The sequence below is a fragment of the Spizellomyces punctatus genome, assembly GCF_000182565.1.
Source record: "Spizellomyces punctatus DAOM BR117 chromosome Unknown supercont1.6, whole genome shotgun sequence".
NCBI classification, from domain to species: Eukaryota; Fungi; Chytridiomycota; class Chytridiomycetes; order Spizellomycetales; family Spizellomycetaceae; genus Spizellomyces; species Spizellomyces punctatus.
Window position 1 is genome coordinate 156,988 of NW_015971542.1, and position 24,164 is coordinate 181,151.

At 47.9% G+C, this 24,164-nt stretch overlaps 6 protein-coding genes across 8 annotated transcripts; 2 read left to right on the top strand and 4 right to left on the bottom strand.

The window, feature by feature from the left end:
- Positions 1–139: 139 nt before the first annotated feature.
- SPPG_09139 (uncharacterized protein) lies at positions 140–4,718 on the bottom strand. The gene is made up of 19 exons (XM_016757296.1): positions 4,482–4,718; positions 4,276–4,370; positions 4,115–4,215; positions 3,958–4,060; positions 3,780–3,896; positions 3,622–3,712; positions 3,462–3,555; positions 3,194–3,392; positions 3,030–3,128; positions 2,521–2,972; positions 2,326–2,448; positions 1,968–2,032; positions 1,793–1,897; positions 1,618–1,737; positions 1,508–1,554; positions 1,308–1,438; positions 1,010–1,244; positions 768–944; positions 140–699 (listed from the first exon to the last, which is right to left on the bottom strand). Exons 1-19 carry the CDS (start codon positions 4,576–4,578, stop codon positions 574–576), a joined length of 2,577 nt encoding a protein of 858 aa, XP_016608661.1. The 5' UTR covers positions 4,579–4,718; the 3' UTR covers positions 140–573.
- A 764-nt stretch (positions 4,719–5,482) lies between these two features.
- Positions 5,483–8,561, bottom strand: SPPG_03752. Of its 2 annotated transcripts, none has more exons than XM_016751999.1 (11): positions 8,013–8,561; positions 7,843–7,946; positions 7,696–7,776; positions 7,572–7,628; positions 7,391–7,513; positions 7,228–7,336; positions 7,065–7,145; positions 6,922–6,964; positions 6,574–6,869; positions 6,031–6,517; positions 5,483–5,957 (listed from the first exon to the last, which is right to left on the bottom strand). In XM_016751999.1, exons 1-11 carry the CDS (start codon positions 8,155–8,157, stop codon positions 5,762–5,764), a joined length of 1,722 nt encoding a protein of 573 aa, XP_016608662.1. In that variant the 5' UTR covers positions 8,158–8,561; the 3' UTR covers positions 5,483–5,761. The 2 variants fall into 2 exon arrangements, with proteins under 2 accessions (XP_016608662.1, XP_016608663.1); XM_016752000.1 differs by having other exon boundaries at positions 7,210–7,336.
- Positions 8,562–8,615: 54 nt separating this feature from the next.
- SPPG_03753 (Ran GTPase-binding protein LOS1) lies at positions 8,616–13,084 on the top strand. The gene is made up of 14 exons (XM_016752001.1): positions 8,616–8,817; positions 8,887–9,116; positions 9,186–10,266; positions 10,333–10,510; positions 10,574–10,651; positions 10,720–10,846; positions 10,915–11,035; positions 11,109–11,273; positions 11,354–11,489; positions 11,549–11,682; positions 11,743–11,898; positions 11,962–12,145; positions 12,219–12,727; positions 12,787–13,084. The coding sequence occupies exons 2-14, from the start codon at positions 8,962–8,964 to the stop codon at positions 12,811–12,813; spliced, it is 3,051 nt and encodes a 1,016-aa protein (XP_016608664.1). The 5' UTR covers positions 8,616–8,817; positions 8,887–8,961; the 3' UTR covers positions 12,814–13,084.
- A 59-nt stretch (positions 13,085–13,143) lies between these two features.
- On the bottom strand, positions 13,144–14,869 carry SPPG_03754 (isovaleryl-CoA dehydrogenase, mitochondrial; the record flags this gene model as incomplete). The annotated part of the gene is made up of 12 exons (XM_016752002.1): positions 13,144–13,178; positions 13,238–13,318; positions 13,386–13,409; positions 13,473–13,545; positions 13,609–13,713; positions 13,773–13,854; positions 13,921–14,111; positions 14,169–14,270; positions 14,347–14,375; positions 14,435–14,528; positions 14,593–14,762; positions 14,821–14,869. The coding sequence occupies 12 exons, from the start codon at positions 14,867–14,869 to the stop codon at positions 13,144–13,146; spliced, it is 1,035 nt and encodes a 344-aa protein (XP_016608665.1).
- Positions 14,870–15,504: 635 nt separating this feature from the next.
- Positions 15,505–21,974, top strand: SPPG_03755 (uncharacterized protein). The gene is made up of 12 exons (XM_016752003.1): positions 15,505–15,806; positions 15,875–15,947; positions 16,006–16,323; positions 16,388–17,122; positions 17,189–18,634; positions 18,707–18,825; positions 18,883–19,014; positions 19,072–19,377; positions 19,446–19,628; positions 19,692–19,790; positions 19,856–20,049; positions 20,113–21,974. Exons 1-12 carry the CDS (start codon positions 15,792–15,794, stop codon positions 21,746–21,748), a joined length of 5,256 nt encoding a protein of 1,751 aa, XP_016608666.1. The 5' UTR covers positions 15,505–15,791; the 3' UTR covers positions 21,749–21,974.
- Positions 21,843–24,009, bottom strand: SPPG_03756. Of its 2 annotated transcripts, none has more exons than XM_016752004.1 (6): positions 23,406–24,009; positions 22,771–23,348; positions 22,476–22,697; positions 22,360–22,407; positions 22,223–22,294; positions 21,843–22,150 (listed from the first exon to the last, which is right to left on the bottom strand). In XM_016752004.1, the coding sequence occupies exons 1-6, from the start codon at positions 23,986–23,988 to the stop codon at positions 21,941–21,943; spliced, it is 1,713 nt and encodes a 570-aa protein (XP_016608667.1). In that variant the 5' UTR covers positions 23,989–24,009; the 3' UTR covers positions 21,843–21,940. The 2 variants fall into 2 exon arrangements, with proteins under 2 accessions (XP_016608667.1, XP_016608668.1); XM_016752005.1 differs by having other exon boundaries at positions 22,476–22,715.
- Positions 24,010–24,164: the final 155 nt, after the last annotated feature.

The window sequence follows — 24,164 nt, forward strand, 5'->3', positions numbered from 1 at the left end:
GAGGCAATCACAATGTAAATGTGAGTTATATTTAGACGACTGCTATCACGGGGATTGATGCCGTGACCATTCATACACCCTGCAAATCTTTTTTTAGTGCCTGTGGGTCGAAGAAGTGCGGGATGCTCAGCACAAAACATGTCTTCGCTACGGGTCGCGCCTTCAAATCGAACATGTTTAACGGGAGAATGATTATTAACGGTCGGCTGGATTCTGCAGATGTTCTTGGCGCCTCAGGGGAAGTCAAGAAGCTTACGCTTGAAAGCCAACGTGCCACGCATGCTGGCGTAGCGACTGGGGCTTCTATAGACTATGGGATCACTAGTGGTCAGATTCACCTGAACCTTGGATCTCGGCCGGGTGACCATGTGTACATAGCTTATAAGCTCTATCAGACTTTGCAAGCGTGGGCGCGCATGCGCCAACACATGCAATCAGTCGATTTGGCGACACTAATAATAACTGGCGGACATTCTGCTGACATAAGCCTTACGAAACAGAGTTCTCCCAGCGATCTGGATTTGCTCTCAGCCCGTTTGCCCTGATGAACGCATCCTATATTCAAACCGACCCTCATCTGCCAGCTGCTCCTCCGCCCCCGACAAAAAGCCCACCCAATCGATTGGATATCATACTTCCGACAAAGCCTTGAACCACACCTTGTCCGGCAATGAAATTTGTAACCTTCGCTTTTGCGTTCTGGTCGTGTAGAACAAGCATGGTCAGCACGAGCACATGGAATGCAATGGAGAGATACCATCATCTACCTTTTCACACTTGGTGTAGCCGATGACATTTGCCATGCTCATTGTTATGGCCACAATTGTTATCAAAAGCCACATAACTCTGGTAATTGTGAAGAAGGCAAAAAGTGCCCATATGGCGGGTGTGAGGTACAGCGAAAACCAGAAAACTCGAGAGTCGGTGGCATTCACTATTCGGTTCTGTTACCGTATGCAGTTTTAGTGACCCAAACAACACGAGGATCCAACTGTGCTGAATACCTTACCTCACGAGACTCAAATTTCCACTCGGTCGAACCATCTTCTTTTATTTCGTTCCACCATCGCAATCCGACCAGCAATCGACCGGTAACATTTTTGACAGTCCAAAAATCAAAGGCAAGAAGGAGAACAATGATAACAAAGGGAAGCACGTATGAACCAGTGAACAGCGAACAAAAAAGGTAGGTGAGCATAGCACCTGTTCGAAATGCGAGGTGAAAAAAGAGCGCAATAGGGTGACTGTGGTACTGGAGTGTCTAGCGGACTTTGAACATAACCTTTCAATGTGATGAGCTGGCATACCTGGACTGTTTGAAAATATTCTCTGATGCTGCTGGCTGTCCAGCATTGCTGAACGGTTGACCTCCAGCCTCTAGATCCACACTAGCTCCTGCTATTGGTGCGGCGTTCGACACCAAGTTTTGACGATCCCCCTTCAGAGAGAGTTCACGTTATTGGCCTTCTACTTTCAAATGTCCTCTTGGTGAATTCAAGGTTCTTACCATTGTGTGCGGTATGTGCGGTGTGAACTCCAAGAGGTGGAGAGAATCTAGTCCAAAGAGTCCAGCGCGTTCGCACCAATGGCGTGGCGTGATCACGTGCTACCTCCAACTTGTCGGCCTCATCACGTGCACAGCGGAGTGCTTGTCTAAGCAATCTGCCGTTGGGTTACTCTGGACAAACACCAGACCAGCAGAAGAAGTTAAAGAACCTTCTTGTACATCTCGTTGTGCTGTATAGCCAGGTATCGAGAGAGCTGAGGAGAGAACCTAGTTTATAACATTTACCTATACAGCCACGGAGGAGTGGGGGCGAATATGTGAAGATGTTTTGTTCAGTACCAGCGTCCGAACATGCATAACTAGCTCTCCCATGCATATTTTGCCCTACGGCTATAACAGCACCACGAGGTGTGTTTTCCTTCTAGCCAATTACTGCTTCCCTCTTGGCGACGGATCGTACGTTTCTGCGCCTGGTTTTCCGGGTTCTCCTCTGAATGAGCATAATGAATTCCAGGAACCATTCTCCTTTGACAGCGGTGCAATCTCTCACGTAAAGCTTAATCGTCTCAGCAAGGTCTGCGTGGCGACCCACACGGGTGGCGACGCCAATTCCAGTGGAACTTGTTGCACCACATTTTCTCTCCCAGGTATAGAAGTCAATATTTTACATATATTCTTTTATCAAAAAATCTAGCGTTGAGTTCCTTGAATGTGCTCCTTCCAGCATACAGTTACTTGTTGACAATTCTGTCCCTGTAGGCCAGATGTATCAGCTGATGATTGTTATGGATTTACAAATGTATCCTCCGGTAGCATACCTATATTCATCGATGTTATCATATGTTAAAACTACCAGCTCGCGCTTCGTCAGTGGCTTCTTTGTCAACGGACAAATGTTCTTTCGCTCTTCGGAACTCAGGCAACGAATCCAACTGGCATAGCTGTAATTTGATACCGTTAACATTCAATCTTCCGTGTCCTTCCTTCCTATGACTTGGCCTGTATAGTCTCACCTCATGACGTGGCCATAAGGGGATATTGCAGGCTTGACCACTTCCTCCAAGGTGATAGGATCCACAAATCCTGCAAGGGGATTCTCATACGCATCCACAGGAGTTCCCTCTGACTCCGCCTCCGCCGCTTCCATCCGAGCTCTGGTCCGCCTCGTCGTAGCCCAAGAGGCTTTACAAGTAAAATTTCCAGAGTCGTCTTGGTCAAATAAGTCGTCCACGTTCCCGTCATCGTCGTCATCCTCGTCGCCATAGGCAGATTTTCGCTTGCGCTTCTTTCCACCGCCATTTTGACTGCGAGCTCCTCCGGATCCGTGTTTCGAGTGGACTCGAATCACTCCTTTACCTCCCTCCTTCTTCCCAAACAAGTACCGTAACTCCCCTTTTGAATCAATTGTATAATTCTCATCCACAATTTCTCCAGTTTTCAGAAGATGTCTGTAAAAGTTGGAGCACTAGAGCAGAGGGTTAACAGAGAGAGACCTCGAATCGAAACATAATGGCAGACATACCTGATACCCCACACGACCTGGGATCGCGATTGAAAAAATTCCCCACTGGCCATCGGCGCCAACTTCCTCCAATCTTTTGAAGAACATTGTGCGTTCCTCCTGCATTAACGTCGTTCGGTTTCAATGCTCAAAAGTTGCTGAGTTACAAATTACCTCAAGCGCACCTTTGTCCATGGCCCATTCCTCTGCTTTTCGCCGGGAGCATTGAAGCGATAATAATACGAGTTTGGTTTTGTTTTTATCTGCTTGTATGCGCGCACCCGGGCGTCACTCCACCCTTCGAAGACTTTAGCTGGATCAACTCCATTTTCCAGTTGACTGAGTGCATCGTCCAAACGCAATCGCGAGAACCTGATACAGCGCCTTTACCACACGTAAAAAGCAGGTTAAGGACGCAAAGGCACTGCAATACGGTCCCCGCAATCATCATACTTTTTCGATTCCTCCGTAGTGGTCTTCTTCGCAGCCTTTTTACGTTTTTCAACAAGTCGCTCGTATGCCTGCTGTTGCTCTTCGGTCATCACAACTGTGATTTGACTCGGTGAGTCCTAAACTAGCACTCTGGCCGGCGGGGTACAACTGCAACATTTACCCTCTGATTGAATCGGCTGGTGCTTTTCGGCAATCCTTTTACGCAATTTCATCAGATAAGCCGTCTGAGTGAATTTCAATATGGCTGCGTCCTATTAACCCCATCAGTGCCTAATCATGGAACATCAGCAAGCATGACCTCTTGGAGCGCTTCCGCACCTCATCATTATTGGCTTCTTCCAAAGCTTCCTCTATCTCTTCGGTGCGCAAGTATTCAAACATGTTTCTTATCTTGGCGAACTTGCGCGCGTTTTCTCGTCGCTGATACTCTTGAAACTGGAATGGTTGTCAGGCAAGGTCTTTACAGACGACCAAACCGCTCGGAGTAGAGTCATACCTGCCGTTGTTGCAAGGCGACCCGTTGTTGAATGATATCCATTTCCTCTTCAGTGATTTCATCATCAAAAACCCTTTCCTTCCGAACAGTCTGAATCGCATCACTGGAAGATCTCAGATGACCATCCAAAAATCATACTACACTGGATATGCGGTACCTCTGCTGTCGAAGCTCCTGAATCGTGTCCCTTAGATCAGTTTCCTCCTCCCCATTGGCCTTTCGGTGTTGCTTCTCCTGCCAATTTCGTCGTAAAATGCTCTAGTAGGTATAAGGTATCAGTTTCCAGGTCATAGAGTAGTGTGATATTCCGCGGCATACCAGAACAGTTTCAGTGCCGTTGTCAAGTTGTATAGTTTGCAATGGATACTCCTGTTTAGCTTTCTGAGATCTCCTCCCCGAAGACCTTTTCAAAGCTGCCGTGTTCGGGGAAGAAGTCAGTAACGACCTTCGCCGCATATCCCGGATCACAGTAGATCCTCACTTCTGCAACCGAATTCAGAGCACTAATTCCCAGAATCACATACCTTCTTGAAAAAACTCGGTCACTCGTTCGCCTCCAGAGCTGTCGCCAGGTTCCTGACGAGAGTCACCCGCCGTGGAGGAAGCGACTGAGGCCGGCATAGTGTTCGTTGTGATTGGATACGATCCTTTCAAGTTTTACGTCCAATAAACACAGGCGACAGAGATAGTATGATTACTAAAGTAAGTAGGATGTTGGGCTGTTCACGCAGGCTGAAGATGGATGCTGGTAGGAGTTGAGGGGTCAAGTCGTTGAGAGTCGCGTCCGGAAGTTACGTCCGAATGTGGTGATAAATCACCATAAATATATCATCCTGTGTTGTCAGCATTGAGCTCCGTCTAAAACATTCCATCCGCTGCGTCATTAACCGATTTGCAGCATATGTCGACCCTCAGACCCCGTACACGCACAGCGGCACTGCCAAGCGAAGAACGTCCCTATGATGATCCTCGCAACAAACCACGGTCAAAACTCATCCGTTACCTAGAGTCATTCGCGTGGATCGCTGGAGCCCTTGGGGCGGGCTGGTGGAGCGATTTACCGAGCGCCTTGCAAAACTATGGATATGGGTACGGCTACGCACACTTATAAGGGTCCTGTCAACACCGAGACTTGCTACTTTTACTTACATTGGGAAACTTGTAATCACTTTTTAGCATCCCGTTTTACCTGCTCTTCGTCTCACTCTCGGGTTGGACGCTTGTTTTTCTTTACCTCCAATTTTACATCCCCTTCAAGACGGGAACTCGGCCAGACCTTACGCAATGGGAAACACAAGCGAAGCATCCAGTGCAGATTGCCACGGCATTTGGTGTCATTAGCGCAATATCTTCCTGTTGGATGTTATGGCCCGCCTACGGGTTTTTAACACCGCTACTAGTATTTTTGATGTTTATGGGAGGGGTGAGTTTTATTGGTCTGTTCTGATATGTGCCCTCATTAGGCGCCTATGTGGGTTGTGGACTATACAAGGATACTGTTACGAGGAGGCAAAATGTCCTTCAATTGCAGATTTGGGGCCGACGGGGAGTGGGCAGAATACTGGGACCCCATTGTCAGATACGATAACATGAATTACGCATACAATAAGATATATCAGCTCTGCTCAAACTCAGACGGCTAGTATGCTTTCTTACAATTCGGTTTGCATCTCTTTGGGATTTTGCAGTCTTTCTTACTGTAGCATCCAGAGAACGGTATCTTCAATCAACCAACGGATATCCAACCACATGATTAAAGCCATACACAGCGAAATATACATAAGGTGACAGTCCTTTGCCTGTTTCACGTAAAACCGGGTATTTCCGCCTTCGGCCGCTTCACCACCGGGTTAGCGTATTGATAACCACCGTTCCCCTTCGATGCCACTCCATTCGTGTCCGGTATATTGTGGGATGCGTTCAGTCCGGACATAGGTCGACCCATATTAGCGGCTGTATGAGGACTTGCACCAGTACCGCCTGGACGAGCACCAAAACCACTGAAAAAAGTCCATACCATTAACGATGAGGGGCGATGAATTTTCGATGGGCAGCTGAAAGTCTATTACTTACTGGGTGTTCTGCATGTCTAGTGGTCGTTTGACACCCTTTGGTGAGGGATTCCCATTGTTATGCATACTCTGATTTGGGGGCACCGATTGCCCTGGCTGTCCTCGAGGATATCCATTGTTCGAAGTGTGCTGCGGTTGTGCTTGGTAGGGCTGATTTGGACGATATGACGGACCGTTGCCTTGATGCGCTGATGTGTGGGTGGGTTGGTATCCATTGGACAAACTGTCTTTAGATGCGGAATTATGCGAATGGCTCAACGTTATATTCTGTGGATCATTGGCATCGCCCGTCTTCGCACCCCCTGGCTGTATTGGCATGCTTGTAGACTGTGTCTGTAGGTTGACAGAGCGTTGGTCGAAAACGTTCTGTCCAGGATGAACACCTCTTGACGACTGCTGCTGAGGCTGCTGCCACCGTTGTTGAGGATTCTCTTGTTGTTCCATATACCAGGGTCGATTAGCTGTTTGATTCAGAGTACCACCTGGTCCTGGATTGTAAGTAGGTAACATGCCGATGCAGATCGTGCATATCGGCCCAACGTACCGTGGCTGATGTCCGTGCTGCGAGTTGTTTGAGGCTGGGCTACAGTTCCCTCCGTTTTGATATGAGTGTGATTCATTTGCAAATTGTGAGAAGTATTCTCGTTCCGTGATGTTGAGTTGGTGGTGCCAAGAGTATTACGTTGCTCCTGTCCTACTGGAATACCCATCGGATTCGTCGATGGTGGACCTGTTTGGCGTCCATGATTTATTTGAGCCGATGCATTTTGAGTTCCTTGATGGAAAGGCAACGGCCCTGGTGGGCGGGGATTTGATTGGGCCTGATTAGGGGTTATATTGCTATACAAACCGATTAGTAGGTGGTGCTGGACTTTGTAAAGTAAAGACCTACCTGGACGATTGTACAGAGCTCGAATCGGTGGTGGCGACGGTACCTACGAAAAAATAGAAAAGTGCTTAATGGGAGTATTTTCTTGCACGCAGTAAACTACCGGACTGGGGATCTACAGAAAGGATCAAAATGCTACTCTGTACCTCCGAAAGTCGAAGAGGGCGAAGCAGCTTGGGTATATCCGACTTGAGCGGGTGGAACACCACCGGTTACGTTTGATGCAGCTATCGGATAAAGACATGAGGCGCGCTCGGACGCAGGCTTGGCGTACTGACACGCAGAACGCACTTGGACAATGACTTTCACCTTCGGATGGAACAGCAAAACCGCTGTCGGCGAGGAGCCCGTTGGAAGGACGGCCAGTGGTCCGATAATCGGGATGTCTATACAGCTCATCAGGGGCCAGTGGTTTTGTCTGCTTCATCAATGTCAGTTCTATCACTCTTTATGGAAAATCAGTCTTTGTTACCGGCTGACTCGACATGCGAGAAACTTTCCGCAAGAAGTCCTTATCATACAAACACGAGCCGACGCTATTGCCAAAGTGTTTCAGCGCTCTTTTGGTGGCATCTGTAACAGCTTCTTTCTTGGCCTGTTCATCAGGTCATACTTAGTGGCGTCCCATAGATTCATCTGAAATGCACCCTTACTTTCTCGAATGCCTGGGCTTTACTCCTCGCATTTTCAATAGATCCGTATCCGACATCCTAAAAAAGAATGCAATGTGAGTCTGAGTCAAACCGACATGAGATATTTGCAATCGTCGCAATTCACCTCGTGGAAGCTACCATCTTTCAGGGTGACGCGGACGACCGAAGAGATACCCATGCTGACTTTCCCATTATCGACATCAACCTGCATTGAGCGCTCAATGAAGCTACTGGGCTACCGCTGTGCATGTATAATGATCAAAACACTCACAAAGTCCACCGTAATATCTACAAGTGTGCTCGACCAGCCGTTGAATCCAAATATGTCGTTTGCCAGCTGCGTAGCTTTCCATCCTTCCAAATAGCTAACTTTTGCTGCATAAAGAACACCCTCAGTCAGCAATTCCGATATATGCAGCGCTGCACACGCAGAATACTCACAACCCCCTGGCCCGCTACGTTGCGAGATGTATTCAGGCCCAAGCTTTAGGTTGAGTTTTGTTCTCACTTCCTGGGCCTCATTGGATGAGTACTGATAACTACCAAACAAAGAGTTGGGAATGTTGGCCTCGCGTCGCTGATTCATTCCTGCATACAATAATGCTTGGAATGCGTGCAAGTGCAGCGGTGGCTAGACGCGAGCCCAACGGCGGACACTATAACTTTACAACACTACTGAATTTGCCAGCGGCCAAACACACTGATCGATACCCGTCTACCACATAGAGTGCTGCGAAGATGTACGGGTTGCGAAATCTAGCTGATCACAGTATTAATCGTCCGACGATTGCCAACGTGTGAGCCGTCAAGTCAAGGTAAGTGTGAGCGGTGGCTGGTTTCTTCATGTAATCCACATTTGGCCATATGACCAAAAAGGACTGGCAATCCTCCTACTTTTCCGAATCGATTTGTTTTCTTGGACGGTCGATGAAAGCAGCTACGACGGACGGCATAGATTTCAACCCGTCGATGAACGCGGCGAATTCACAGCCAGTTGCTGTCAAAACGGGCGGTGGAGTAATGCATGTTGCGGCTGGAGATTGCCGGAATCGAACTCATGGAAGCCCTCATGACTCATACGGCAGTCACCATGTGAATTTGGAAGGAAGATTGAATTTTTCGGTCCAAGTCCTTCTAGACTAATAGAAATCTCCTCCTTTCCGCCCAATAAATGCTGATTGCATGAGTGTATTTCCCCAAATCAAGACATACTCCAGATACTGTGGCCGAATTTGAGAGCACACCGGTAAGGAGGAGCCTCAAGCCATTCCAAAAAATAGCCCCTATTGAATGCAGACCATTGACTGCGATCCAGATTCCGCCCGCATCCTACAACGACACTATTTCGTTCTTGAAAGGCACATAGGAGCGGTTCAGTGCGGGCGGGACGATGGAGGAGAGTTTGGAACGCGCTGTGGCGGTGTCCGTGGACCCGACGGCCAATGTAGCCCTGAAAACGGAGGCGATGGCGTTTTGCGATCAAGTGCGTAACTCGTCCAATGGCTGGCAAGTTTGCTTAAAAATCTTTGTAAAGGTCCCAAAAAGGTATTGTTGCGGGATGACCGTTTCGACTATTATTCAAGCATGGTGCTAATTTCCCAATGGCGGCGAAAGCTCGGAGCAGACACGTTTCTTCGCTCTACATGTTTTGGAGGATGTTCTTCGGCGACGATATGCTAGTCTAAATTCCAATGAGCGAGCTGGGTTGAGGCAAACCCTGTGGAATTGGTTGGTTCACAACCTGGACGAGAGCGAGTTTGTGTACATGCGCAACAAGTTCATACAGATCGTAGTTCTTGTGTTTGCGGCTCAGTATCCCGGGGAATGGCCGAGTTTCTTTGACGACCTTCTGTCTCTCTTGAGCTCTACATCAGGAACTCAGCGAAACTCAATCATGATAGACACGTTCTTGCGTATATCATTGGCCATTGACGATGAGGTGGCTAATCTCATGATCTCCCGAGATGCAAAGGAAACGGCGCGAAACACTCAAATCAAAGATGTTATGCGGGAGAATGCAGTAGCAAGGCTTGTTTCAGCTTGGGGTGATATCCTCATGGGGAGCTACCAAAGCGACGCAGGAATCGCCAACATGTGTCTACGTTTGTTTGCTCGCTATGTGGCATGGATTGACATCAACTTGGTTGTCAACGAAGCAATCATTTCTGGCTTGTACCAATTCTTGGGCGTAGAGTCATTGCGATTAGCAGCGTGCGAATGTCTAACAGAAATCGTCGGAAAAGGCATGAAGCCGGTAGATAAGCTAAACCTCATCCGTGCCCTTGACATCACCAATGTGTTGGGTTCCTTGCCATCGGACGATGCGGAATTTGCAGAGTATGTTGCAAGGCTTGTCAACAATTTAGGTCTCGAGCTTTGCAAATGCTGGGAAATGCAGAATATTCGGGAATCGTCCTTCCAGCTTTTGCAGCAAATCTTCCCATATCTTATCCAGTTTCTGGCCAACGAATACGATGATACATCATCCGTCCTCTTCCCATATCTTCAAGCGTATACCGATGTCTTAAAACAGTATATCAAGTTGGGGGGCCAAGGTTCAGCGAAGCCGCTGGAGGAAAACCTCATCGCTTTGTTGAGAACCGTTATCCTTAAGATGAAGTATGACGAGGAGGAGGAGCATGAGTTTGGTCAACAGGCTGGGGAATTGGACGCACTGTTTATGGAGTTACGACAGGTCTGGACGCTCTGTTACTGGTCATTCAGACATCAGAGCACCGCAAGCTGACTCTCGCTCCCGCAGAATCTGAAAAAGCACTTCAATGCAATTGCCACCATTGATGAGGCGTTATTCGTCAATTACATTCTGTCAGTTGTGACAGACACCTTCGGTAAAATCGCTAGCTCGCCTGGCTCGGTGAGCTGGTCAGAAGCCGAACTTTCACTACACCTTATATATCTTCTCGGAGAGTCTGTTAAAGGTATTGTGTCGGGTGCTATGCGGGACAATGGCCGAAGCTAATCCATGAACGTCAATTATCTAGTGCAATTTGCTGTTGGCGAGCCCCCTGCAGCTGTTGTAACACCACTCGGCCAGATGCTAACGAAGATGATTACAAGCAGTTAGTAGTGGTGCATATACTTTGGCACATATCAATCATTTCACTCACGCCACTTCCCTGCCCGTCAGATGTGTCAGCGTACCCACATGTTTCGATACCATTGATTTTCTTCGAAAATGTCACTCGGTATTCTCAATTCTTCGATCTTTTCCCTCAGTACATCCCTAACGTGATGGAGGCCTTTGTTGACCAGCGGTACGACTTCGTTGATGTTAATGATGCTCTAGATCATAACGGACCACTGAACGGGATGCTTTAAAAAGGGGAATGCATCATGATGCACCCTTCGTGCGCAGCAGGACGTACTATTTGTTTCGGCAGTATGTCCAAAGTTTGAAGAGCAAGCTTTCACCTCTGGTCAACAACGTTCTAGCAAGTATCGAGGTCTGTGTGTTGGGACCTGCCAAAGGGTTTCTTTTTGGTTTCTGAGACTGAAAACTGCAACGGGTACTTTTAGGATCTCATGGTTGTACAGCTGCCAGAACCGCAGAAACCGGTACGGGACGGAGAAGAGGAAGTGACAGCAACCAGCTTCGACAGTCAACTTTATCTTTATGAGGCCGTCGGCATCCTAATTTCGCTGGATGGTATGACCACGGAGAAGCAGGCCCAGCTGCTAACGGTTAGTAGCTAATTGTAAGCGCTCATGAAGAATGAAGAACAGAGAACTTACCAGAAGATTATTCCATCCAAATGCAACAGGTGGTTCTTACTCCTTTGATGCGACAGATCGAGGAGATTATGCGAAATGAGCTTTATAGGCGTGATACACCGGACAACATTGTGTTCACACTACAACTAGATCATCTAATTCGGGCGATCGGGAATATCAGCAAAGGTACGCGTGGACACAGGCCTCATACTGATTCAAGGAGTGGGAATCTCACCTTAAGCTAGGATTCCCTGACGTTGATCAGGCTTCCAAGGTGGTGCAAACCGTACCTGCATGGGCGTTAGTTTTTCAGCAGGCACTAGGGGCGATTGTTGCTGTTTTGGAGCGTTTACATGAGAGTGAATTGATTCGCAATGCGGTTCGTATTATATTTTCCCTTTTACTCGGAAATTGACCTAACTCCAGTTCGGAATTGTAGGCACGCTTCGCTTTCCAACGGATGGTCGGCTGTATGGGTCACGACATATTAAATCACATTGGTCCTCTAATTACGGCCGGCCTATTATCAAACAGCACACGGCAGGAATTGGTCGACTTTGTTCCTTTCATTGGGCATATTACCCACAAGTTCAAGGTACGTCCTTGGCCAGAAGTGCAAAAGAATTATTTGTTTTTTTAATTAACCCTTGATATGTAGCCGGCGGTTTTCCCAATTATGAATGAGCTTATTGGACCGCTGATGGATCGCATCTTCAGCAGCTTAAATCAACCTGTAGATGGGACAGACGACGCCTTCTCGCTGCTGGAACTTCGAAAGGCGTACCTCAACCTGTTGGCAACAATTTTCAATGCTGATATGGAGGGGACGTTGGTGACAGAAGGTATGAAATCTTGAGGGAGAAGATAGGCTCATGGGATTGGATGGTCGTTCCTGATTGTTTATCTTATTTTCAGCCAATATGCCAAGACTCACTACCGTGGTGCAATCTGTGTTGCACTTTGTAAAAGAATCTGGCGATCGAACCTCACAGAAACTGGCATTCTCTGTCCTTACTAAAATGGTCCTCTCTTGGGGTGCTTCGGAAGATTCCCAAATCAACGGCATAGATCCAAAAACTTATAAAAAAGGGATACCAGGCGCGAAGTCTGACAAAGCCAAGCACACGACACCGCCAAAACCCCCACTGCCCGGATTCGAACAATTTATCTATGAAAACATTGTCCCGATCCTGTTTGAAGTGCCCATGAATGCGAGCTTCAATCCTTCAGATGGACAATGTTACCTCGTCATGTCAGAAATCTCCTCACTGCAGAAAACCCTAGTCAGTGCACAAGGTGCCAAATATCTTGAATACCTGGTCAACGTATACCTTCCCTCCATCGGTTGTCCTCCTAATGCTGCGCAAGAGTTCGTTGCAGCCTTACAGCGAACGGACGTCAAGGAACTCCGAATATTCTTGCAGGTAGGACAGCGCGGTGTGCCACCGCTGAAGCATCATGGTCTCTAACTCCCTCTCTTTAGGAATTTTTCATGAGAATGAAATCATAGCCCGCAACATAGAATATGGGATATAACTCCATTGTCAACGCTTAATCCAAGCGCGACCTTGGCGAACCCTGACACAAAGTCGCTGTAAGGTGATGAGAAAGGCGTGGACAGTTCTCCAAACATAGTTATAGATTTGGAGGGCTGCTGGAGGGGATCGTGGAGCTCTGGGGCAAGGAGGCTGCTCATGCACATAATTGAATTTGTACATTTGTACATTACAACCTTTATGAAAAGAGTAGGCGATTCTGACTACGCCTACGTGTGATGAAAAGTTTCATGTCTCTATCTATTTTGCCAGTGTTGGTTACGTCTACCACCGACTATCTCCAACTACATATCGCGAAAGTCCTTGTTGAATTCTCGACCTGCCGTTCATATATCAACTACTGTTAATTATAGGAGGAATGCAATTCACAGCACGTACCAATCAACATGCGTCGGATCTCGCTGGTTCCTGCACCGATTTCGTAGAGCTTGGCATCTCGCAAGAAGCGTCCAGTAGGATCTGGCAAGACAATGTTTTAGTCATTCTGATTTGAACGTCGCCTCATTTCAGCCTTCCAGATGCTCACAGTCATTAATGTATCCGTTTCCACCTACAGGGAGAACTGCGTGAGGGTGCGAACATATAAGCCCTGGAAAGGGAAAGTATTACGTACCTAAACATTGAATTGCATCCAATGCACATTCCGTTGCCCGCTCAGCAGAGTACAGGATGGCACCGGCACAATCCTAACCGACTGATAAGACTTCCCAGAATCGGCAAATTACGAGATATGACAAGGTTATTAATACCTTGTTACTGATGTGTCCCGCATCGCATGCCCGACCAACCGCGTAGACATACGCCCTAGATGCGCTCAATTTTGTGTACATATCGGCAAGTTTTCCTTGAATAAGCTGTTGTAGACGGGTGAGATGCTTGAGCCTCTTCCTATCCAAGGTCTGCGTTGACACACCTGAAATTGGCCAATGGACTGATCAAACTGCTTCCGCTGATGAACATATGGAACGGTGACGTCCAAACAGGATTGCATGAGCCTGAAAGCATAATATGAATAAGAACATGAACTTCAGATACGCTGCCCACAACAGATGCCGTCTTACCCCAGGGGTCCCCCGGAAAGCACTAGTCGTTCCAAATCCAAGCCACTCATTAACACGTAGACGCCCTTTCCTTGCTTACCAAGCACATTCTCTGCTGGTACTTCGCAGTCCTCAAATACGAGCTCGCATGTGTTGGAACCCCTCATTCCCAGTTTGTCCAACTTTGGCGACGTAGAGAAGCCTTTAAACCCCTATTTATGTCCGCATTCAGTGCACTGAATTTACCTTTAATCATTTCTCTCACGCACCTTTTCAATTAGGAAAGCGGTAATGCCTTTCGGACCTGCGTTGACATCCGTTTTCGCATAAACAACCAGAACGTCCGCATCGGGACCATTCGTTATCCAAAACTGACGTACCCAAAATGAACCTTCCATTAGCACTACTTCACTGCGGTCCATATAATGGTTCGGTCCTTGCACATACCTTTGTCCCGTTCAGTATGTAACGGTCGCCTACCATATACGTTATTTTTTAGCTGTATGATGGATGGTAACATATTGTATTTTCAAACCTTTCTTATCTGCGCGGAGCTTCATGGAAACCACATCCGAACCTGACCCTGCTTCACTCATTGCCAGCGCACCGATGTGCTCTCCACTGATCAGCTGTGGGTAAGATTAATATCTGTGACAATGTGTGCTTTCTTATTCCAACAGGTCAATGGCATACCTTGGGTAAGTATTTCTGCTTTTGAGTTTCGTTTCCATTGCGCACAATTTGGTTGACACACAGGTTGGAGTGAGCACCGTAACTCAAAGCAACGGACCCCGACGCTCGGCTGATTTCTTCCATAACAATCGTGTGTGCAAGATATCCCATCGCTTGTCCACCGTACTCCTCTGAGATGGGTTACAATTAGCATGGGTAAGAATGTCTTGAATATGAATCAAGTCCCACCTGGTGCAGTTATCCCCAATAGCCCCATATCTCCAAACTTCCGCCACATATCCTATTCCAAGTTGCGGGTGAATATGAATGGCTATGCATCATAAGATTGGTCTGTGGGCCGAACTTCAAAACGTAGGACTTCTTATCGATCTGGTCAGCCCGGGGAGCCAATTCCTTTTGGGCAAAATCGTGGACACTTTGGCGCAGCTGCTCTTGATGCAATTAGAACTGCACAATTCTGGAGAGTAATAACAAATTAGGACCTTTACCTCCGCGAGCTCTTCAGAGAGGCCCGCTACATTGCTGTTGTAGGAATCATAAGCTAAAAACCGCTTGTGAAGCAGCCCCGACGACGGTCGCGCATTTATGGCGCGTAACTATTGAAAGAGCGTGAGTCTGGGTGAAACACACACAATTTCGCAGCTGCAATATGCACCTGGGTCCGAGCAACAGACGCTGTTCGTGCGATGAATGACATGTTGCTGTCTGCACAAAATGCAAGAAATTGGTCAACAACGACCTCGAAAATAAACTCCAACAGCCATACAATGCGTGGTTTGTCACGCGAGGCTTGGGTTGTGGACTTTAACTATTTATGGTAATAATCCAATGCGCGGCATTGTCATGGCAACAGGAGCAGTTCGATACCCGCTGCGCGCACTTTTGGACACTCGCTGCCGTTTTTACGTGGGAGGAACAGTCATTGATTTGATCATTTTACACAAGCACCCTGCCCCCCCAAGATCCCCAGATTCTTTTAAAGTTTCAAGCTTCAACTCGACGACGAGAACCAATCAACCGATATAAGCGGCCCTTCGTATATTTCTATTAAATTTTGATAGTGATCATAGTGTTTGAATCGTGCAAGCTCAGGAGAGTCGACACCATCGTCCGCGTTATTATCCATAGATATCCCCACCTGATCCCATTTTAGATTGCACACTTGTTGGTAGGAAAAAACCTACCTGAAAGAAAGGAAGATGGGTATACCCAAGGTAAAAAATCAATTACGGGTATAGTTTCATATCAGCTCTCAGTCACACTGATTTCTCTTGCTCTGTAGTTTTTTCGCTGGATCAGCGAGCGATATCCACTATGTAGTCAACTGATACAGGAAAATAGGATCCCTGAGTTTGGTAGGTGAAAACACGGTTGAAAACCTGTGGAGATGTGGGCTATAGCTTGCTTTTGCAGACAACCTCTACTTGGATATGAATGGCATCATTCACAATTGCTCCCATCCCAACGATTCCGATGTACACTTTCGCATGACGGAAGACCAGATATTCTTGGCCATCTTCAACTATGTGGACCACTTGTTCTCCAAGATCAGGCCAAAAAAGTTATTCTTCCTTGCTGTGGACGGTGTGGCACCAAGGGCGAAGATGAACCAACAGCGCGCAAGGCGTTTCCGTACGGCGAAGGATAATGCAGAAGCTCGTCAGAGAGCAATACAGCGTGGGGAGGAACTTCCAAAAGAGGCACCCTTTGATTCTAATTGCATCACCCCAGGTAAATAAACTCTAGCAATTCTCGTTTAGAGAAATCTAGCATTTCACGAACAAGCACTATATAGGAACACCATTTATGGCAAGGCTGCAAGAACAGCTGAAGTACTTCATCAATAAAAAGATCACGGAAGACGCCAGTTGGCACAACGTAGAGGTCATATTGTCCGGTCACGAGGTGCCAGGCGAGGGGGAACATAAAATTATGGAATATCTACGTTTAGCCAAGTCGCAACCTGATTACGACCCGAATGTCAGACATTGCTTGTATGGTTTAGATGCAGATTTGATGATGTTAGGACTACTCAGCCACGAACCGCATTTCGCCTTGCTTCGAGAGGAAGTCACATTCGGTCGAAGTCGAAAGAAGAACCCAGGTGGAAATCCTGAAGCACAGAATTTCTACCTCATGCATCTCTCTTTGTTCCGAGAATACCTCGATGCGGAGTTCTCGACCCTTCAAGATCAACTTTCATTCAAATATGATGTGGAGAGAGTCATTGACGACTTCATCGTGCTCGCCTACTTTGTAGGGAATGATTTCCTACCTAATTTACCTGGACTACATATCAATGAAGGTGCCTTGGCATATATGTTCAAAGTGTACAAGACAGTTTTATTGGAAGGTGGTGGCTACCTCAACGACGGGGGTCAACTGCAACTGGATAGGTGCGAGAGATTCTTACGCAAACTCGGCGAGCAGGAACGCGAACTATTCGAAGTCGAAGTCGGGGATGTGAAGTGGTTGCAAGGTAAACGGACGAATGGACAGTCAAAACAAGCGCCAAAAAAATCACAGCTAGGTTCGTGGACTGCCTATTGATTCACATGACGTGGCGGTACACATAATCAGTGCCTTATGTTGCTAGTTTTGAGCAAACCTCAGCGCGAGTATTACGACAAGATCAAGTCATTTGTCCTATCGAATAGGGAAACCGCGCGGCTAACGTTTTCGACCAACATACCTGCGCGCGATCGCACCTTCATCATCAATCTAGCGAATGAGCTTGGTATCAGTCACACAATCGATGCCTTGGGGGAAGGAAAGGACCTACCTCAGCACCATATAATTTTGGATTGGGATGAAGATGACGATGAGGACGACGAAGAAAGCATGGAAGCCAGACAACGCGTACTTCGACGATGGGACGCGGCGGAGATTATAGACGAAGATGGGCTTGCTGCTAGCTTGGAGGCGGAAGAGAAGCAGAAGTTGGACGAAGCATTCGTGGAGTGGAAGCGGGAGTACTACAAAGAGAAAATGGAGATCAATTATGACAATCAAGCGCAAATGTCAAAGTTGGTGTACCACTATGTGGAGGGCTTGCAGTGGATTGCATACTACTATTATAATGGGGTTGCATCCTGGGAATGGTTTTACCCGTACCACTATGCGCCAAAAATAACGGATCTGGTGAACATCGGCAATCTTGACATAAAATTTGATATCGGCCGACCGTTTTTGCCTTTTGAGCAGTTGATGGGTGTCCTACCTGCAGCAAGTCGACAGCATATTCCTGAAGCCTTCCGCGAGTTGATGACGGATCCTGGTTCGCCAATCATCGACTTCTACCCAGCTGATTTTGAGCTAGATATGAACGGAAAGAAAGCCGATTGGGAAGCCGTTGTTAAAATCCCTTTTATCGACGAAACGCGGCTACTGCGTGCCCTCCACGCGAGAGAAAACCAGCTTACAAAAGAAGAGAAGTCTCGAAATAGACATGGAGACAGCTTCATTTTCGAATTGGATGCTAAACAGCCCCATTCCTATCCCTCACCATTACCGGGAGTGTTTCCTGAGATTGCCAAGTGCGTGTGCAATATGCGAATTTATCGTCTCCCAACCGTTGGGTCTGACGGATTCGTGAAGGGCCTGTGTGCCGGAGCTCAGTTGGGAGTACGTGCCCTCGCTGGGTTCCCTACGATGAAGACGCTTCCACACACTGCTACCCTGGGCTTCCATGGTGTACACGTGTTTACCATGGAGAGTCCGAATGAAAGTATGATCATTGCACTTGAGAACAGATTTGAGGGATGCATCCCAGAAGAGATTGCAAAGACTCAAATTGGGCAACGTGTGTTTGTGAACTGGCCTTTCCTACAAGAAGCACTTGTCAGCTCGATGACCGATGAGTTTTTTCGATATGAAATAAAAGAGATCGGAGGGCGCAAGGATGTGGTGAAGATACCTCAGAACCAAGACAGCCAAGATCGGTTTTACAAAGCGAGCGAAAGGATTGAACATTATTACAGCAAGCGTTATGGAACAATAACAGGACCAGTTGAGATCCTCCTTAATGTCCGCTTGTTGAAAGGTGAGCGTTGTTATACGATAGCGCTATGGATGGTGAGACCGTTTCCATAATTCAAATTCTGCTTGCGTCTAGGAATGAAGCTCCAAGAAGACGGGGCGTTAGTCAAGGACTATGGTTCGTACCATGAGGAAACGGATATTGCGTTGCAGACTGTGGTTGGCCAAGTGGAGTTTGAGGACCCTAGATACAAGGTGTGTTCGGGAATGGCCCTGCATTTTATCAGTTGTACTGACTCTATCTTTGTGTAGGAGCAACCGGCGGCACCACTACCGCAAGAGTACCCCCTGGGATCTCGAGTGTTCTTTTTGGGAAATCAAGGATATGGCCTGGCTGCCGATGTTGTGGGATATGACACTGAGAAGCTTCATATCAAACTCTTGGTGAGTTTACACGTGATCAATGCTCGAGAATATCAGCTGAGAAACCTGTGCCAATAGAAGCCAACAGATCCGGAACTGGTCGAAGGCTTGCACTTCACCAGGGAGAAGGCAATTGATGCAGAGCGTGGCGAACGCTACATGCCCAGCTGGCAGGTTGCGAAGCAATTGGGCATTCCTAGCTTGGCTCTCTCAAAAGTCACGTCCAGCCTTCATGTAATCAGTAAGAAGTCCGATCAACGATACAATCTGGGGTTAAATTTGAAGTTCGAGTCCAAAAAGAGGAAAGTGCTGGGTTATTCAAGAAAGACCAGCTCTGGGTGGGAATATTCGCAAAGGGCTGTAGCGCTCATCAGGGAATACAAGGTACGCTTTCCTTTCGAGACATTGGGTTCGAGACATGAATTTTAAACGGTCTCTCTCACATTTGCTAGGATCGATTCCCAGCTCTCTTCGTAGGATTGGAAAAGAGGTCAAGAAATGACCTTTACGAGGACACTGAGATTTACCCGGAGGAGGTGGCATCATCGAAGCTAAATGAGATTAAAGAATGGCTGAAGGAGGCGGGCGTGAAAGACTTCGAACGAGTATCGTTAGATACCAGGGCTCTGACAAAGGTGAGCTGAATTCTCGTAAGCGAACTACGTCTCGTGGAATCTGTCGCCTTATATGTTGGTCAGAATGTGATAAAGGATATTGAGGAGCGGGTCGATGAGGTCTACAAGCGAATTGGCGATGTCAAGATTAAGGCGGTGACAGTCAAGAACGTGCCTCGACCGGTACGTCGAAATCCTCTTGTTAAATATATCACAAATCTTACACTTTCCGGTATTTATCCTTGCAGGCTGTTTTAAAACCAGCACACGCACGACATCGCTTGTCACATCAAGTGTTTGACCTCGGGGATCGCGTGATGTATGCCATGGACTCCGGCAGTGTGCCCTTAGCGGCACAGGGCACGGTCGTTGGCATGGAGGGTAATTTTCTGGATGTTGTTTTCGATCAAATGTTCATGGGTGGTAGCAGCCTTGGGGACAGGTGAGCGACTCTACAGAAATTCGCGGCGATCTGTGCTGTTTTCTAATAGCCCGCTCATGCCAGATGCCAACCGAATCGCGGATTGGTGGTTAACAAGGACGCGGTACTTAACCTGACTCATATGCAGCCTCCGATCGAAGGTAGCCGACCAAGCCAAGTCATACCAATTAATCGGCCAATTCCCAGATTTGCCATGCGTTCTGGAGGAAACGCTCTAGCACAGCAGCAGAATTCTGCCCATAAATCATCAGCGCCACCGATAAAAAATGCGTGGACGGAAGGTGGTCCTACCATCATGGCGCGCAACGCTGGTCCACGGTCTGGTTTCAACGAACCCCCGAGATTCGAAAATCAAGAACGAAGTGACGCCGGGAAAAGGCATACGTTTGCGGGCGCTTCCGGTGTGACAATCGCCATCACGAAGCACTCCACCCCTGTACGGTCAACAGGCGGTAATGTCGTCCCTAAAAACTCTCAGCCAAGTGTGACGAGCGTAGCGAAAGAAAACGTCAGACGCAAGCCGCATCCATCTCGTCCGGAGGTAGCTGCACCGTCGAATAGTGTTCTTCCTAACGGATCCGCGATAAAGATCCAGCATGAGCATGAAAAGGCGGACTCTACGAAACGCAGTGCGCCGTCAAAGCCCACTCACCAAGGAGGGGCAGGCGAGCAACTGAAAACTGGTCTAATCCGCAACTCCGGTACATCTGCACCACCTATTCATGCAGTATCCTCGGCAACGCCTGAAGCCAACGAGACGGCAACAGCAGCCGGATATAGTGGGTTACCACCTAGTGGGTCGACGGACGAAGCGGACATGATCACGCAGAGTTTGAAGACCATGCTGCATATCGGCAATAACCACCCGCCGCCAGCCACAACGGTTCCCCTCATGCAAGTTCCGGTTGGGTTTCAACCAATTCAAATGGTTCCTGTAGGGATGCCAGTTTTCACCCAGCCACACTTTCCGATGTCAATGGCTCCGGCAATCCCAATACAGTACGGAACAGCGCCACATGGCCCTCCACAGGCTATTGTGATGGATCCCAACAACTTGGAAGTATCCCGACAACTAATGGCAATGCTGCAGCCTCAACAAGCCGCGCAGCCACACATGCTGGCCAGCTTTTCTCCATACACCGTTGCTGCCGGTGCAATGCCAGTTCAGCCGGTACAGAACGAGCTAGCAGAGTTAATCAAGCATAAGGAACCTGCTGGACGAGGAAGGGGACGTGGAGCTGCTGGAGTACCTGGACCAAGGAGAAGTACTGCTACCGGCACGGGAGATGTGATTCAATCGAGTGAGGAACAAGGTTCTACATCGCAGGAACCAGAGGAAACGATGGACGTTGAACATGAAGGTGAGGAGGGAACAGGGGAAGTAAATCGGGATCCTGGAACTCACCAAGATCGCGGGCGTGGACGTGGACGTGGAGCCTTCCGCGGACAACATCAAAATCAAAGATGGTCTGGCGGTGGATATGTACCGAGAGGCGGGTATGGATATGGACCCATGCAACAAAATGGAGGGTACAATTGGAGAGGTGGAAGGGGACGAGGTACCGGAGGCTCTTATGGGAATGGTACACACCAAGGCGGTGGGGGTCAGGGCGGTTTCCATGATAATCGAGGGCGGGGTCGTGGCGGATATCATGGAGGTGAAAGTGGAAGTCGAGGGCGTGGCCGTGGTTTCACCTAGTTGTCGAGATCAAGCAATGGACCGTGGTGGGAATACCTCCAGCATGTAGTGGGGCAGCAGTAGCTAGTGCACTCAGGACACGGACGCCTCTTTTGTAGAGATGTACATGTTTTTTTCTTTCTTTTTTGCAATAGACGCTGATCTCACAACAGCCTCCGCCATCAACGACATTTATTGATCAACCGCACTGGACTATGGTTCAGTGGGACTATTCTGTATCTGCCCATTCTCCTTGTCGCTTCCATCTATGGCCTCCCTGTCCATATCTTCATCCCACATTCCCTCATCCTGTTTGAAAAAATTGGTACCTTGGAGCTCAGGAGGCAAGTACGTTTGTTTGACTGGTCCAACAAAGTCTGGATTATATTTGTATCCTTTTCCGTATTCGAGGTCTTTCATGAGCTTTACGACAATAGGAGGAACATAAGTTACAAAAGGGAACTCATCGCATGGTAAGATGCTGCTTTACTCCACCTTGGTTGGTGCATTCCGAATATGAAGGGGTACTGGGTATGCGATCGAGGTTTGAACCATGTGTTTTACATTCTATGGGGGGCGCCGTCAGTATGATATTAACGGGACTGGATACGGGGCATGAGAGAACAGCATACTTTCATAGCTTTATAGACTTCAACGCTTTTTGGTGCTCGACTCAAATACTATAAAGCACAGGCAAGGTTCTAGATCAGCAGTTGTTTGCATCTAGTCTTATGAGTAAAAACCTCACCGTAACACAATGTGCCAATATCACATCGCATTCTGGCATGCCAATCATTTGACACGCTTGATATGTCGACAAGGCGAGCGGTAGTGCATTGTTATCTGCCAGTCCGATATCCTCTGATGCGAATCGAATTAGCCGGCGTGCCACGTACAGAGGATCTTCGCCTGCGTAGACCATTCGTCCAAGCCAATAGAGGGCGGCGTTTTCGTCTGAACCGCGCATGCTCTTAAACGGTTGAGAATACTGGCGTTAACGTCGTACATGGTCCATGGTTCCAAAACCAGCAAAGTCACTTTACCTTGTGCAAAGCAGATATGATATTATAATGCTCCTCTCCGTTTCTATCATACAAAAGAGATGATTTCTGTAGCGCGTCCATTATCGCCTGTTCGGTCACTTCCCCTACACCATCACCCGCGGCCCCCATTACAGAATCCAACGCCATTTCCAATGCATTGATAGCGGCTCTTGCATCCCCGTCGCATAATGTCGCCAAATGCGTCAACACCTTTTCGGAGACGAGGATACGCTCGTCGCCCACTTTAAGCTTCATGGCCCTTCTTAGGACTTTGATCAGATCTTGGACACCCAACTTTCCTAGAACAAATACTCTCGAGCGGCTCAACAGCGCATTATTTACCCTGAAACTAGGATTCTCTGTGGTTGCAGCAATTAACGTAAAGTCACCTCGCTCAACAGGCGGCAGGAAAAAGTCTTGCTGTGATTTTGTGAACCGGTGGATCTCGTCCAGGAAGATAATGGCTTTCTGACCTGTGAGTTGGCGATGATTTTTAGCTTCATCAGAGGCCTTCCGGACGTCGGCAACATTATGTATTGTAGCGGATAGTTCCCGGTAGTATGTATTCTGTGACTTTGCTTTTTGGAGTTGTCAGCTCAAGTCAAGATAATGCGACATTTGAGGGTTCCTCTAACCAATGATTCGAGCAAGTGTCGTCTTGCCAGATCCCGGAGGTCCCCAAAATATGAGACTAGGGATTTTTTTCTGATCGATCAGCGATCTCAGGAGTGTTCCTTCCCCAATTAGCTCTGTGTGGCCGTGAACGTCGTCAAACGTGGCAGGCCGAGCAAGATCTGCTAACGGAACATGATCGGATTTTCGAGGCCGTTTTTGAGGGGGCGCTTGACTTGATGCAGTGGTCGCTACTGCGTGGGCCGGAGAACTTGTTGGTGCTTTCACATGTGTGTTAACCGATGTAGCGAGGGCTCTCTCAGGTGTAGGGACATCCCGCTTGCGTTTAATAGCGGAGCCGGAAGGAAATATGGAAGACTTTGAGGAGAGTGAAAGAGCAGGGTCTTTGATACCGTGAGTGTTGAACAATGTCGTTTGGACGCTGCGTCGGGACGCTGGGGTAGCTGGTGACGTTACATGATCTGCATTGCTCTCTCTCCCAGATGTGGCGGTGAGGCAGCCTGAATCTAGGTGTCGATTGATATCATCGACTTGTACTTCTCTCAGGCATACTGGGCATGACACGGTTGATAAAGTTTCCGCCATGAAATTCTGAATGGGTTGCAGCTCAAAATGTCCCGTAGACAGGTAGAGCAAAATAGCGATGACACACCGATCTGCTTAGTCATCATCGGGATTAGCTACGAAACCTGCTACAATATTTTTGCTCTTGTACTTTTTGATTGCAAAGGAGAACATTTTATGGCCTTTTACTAAAAGGC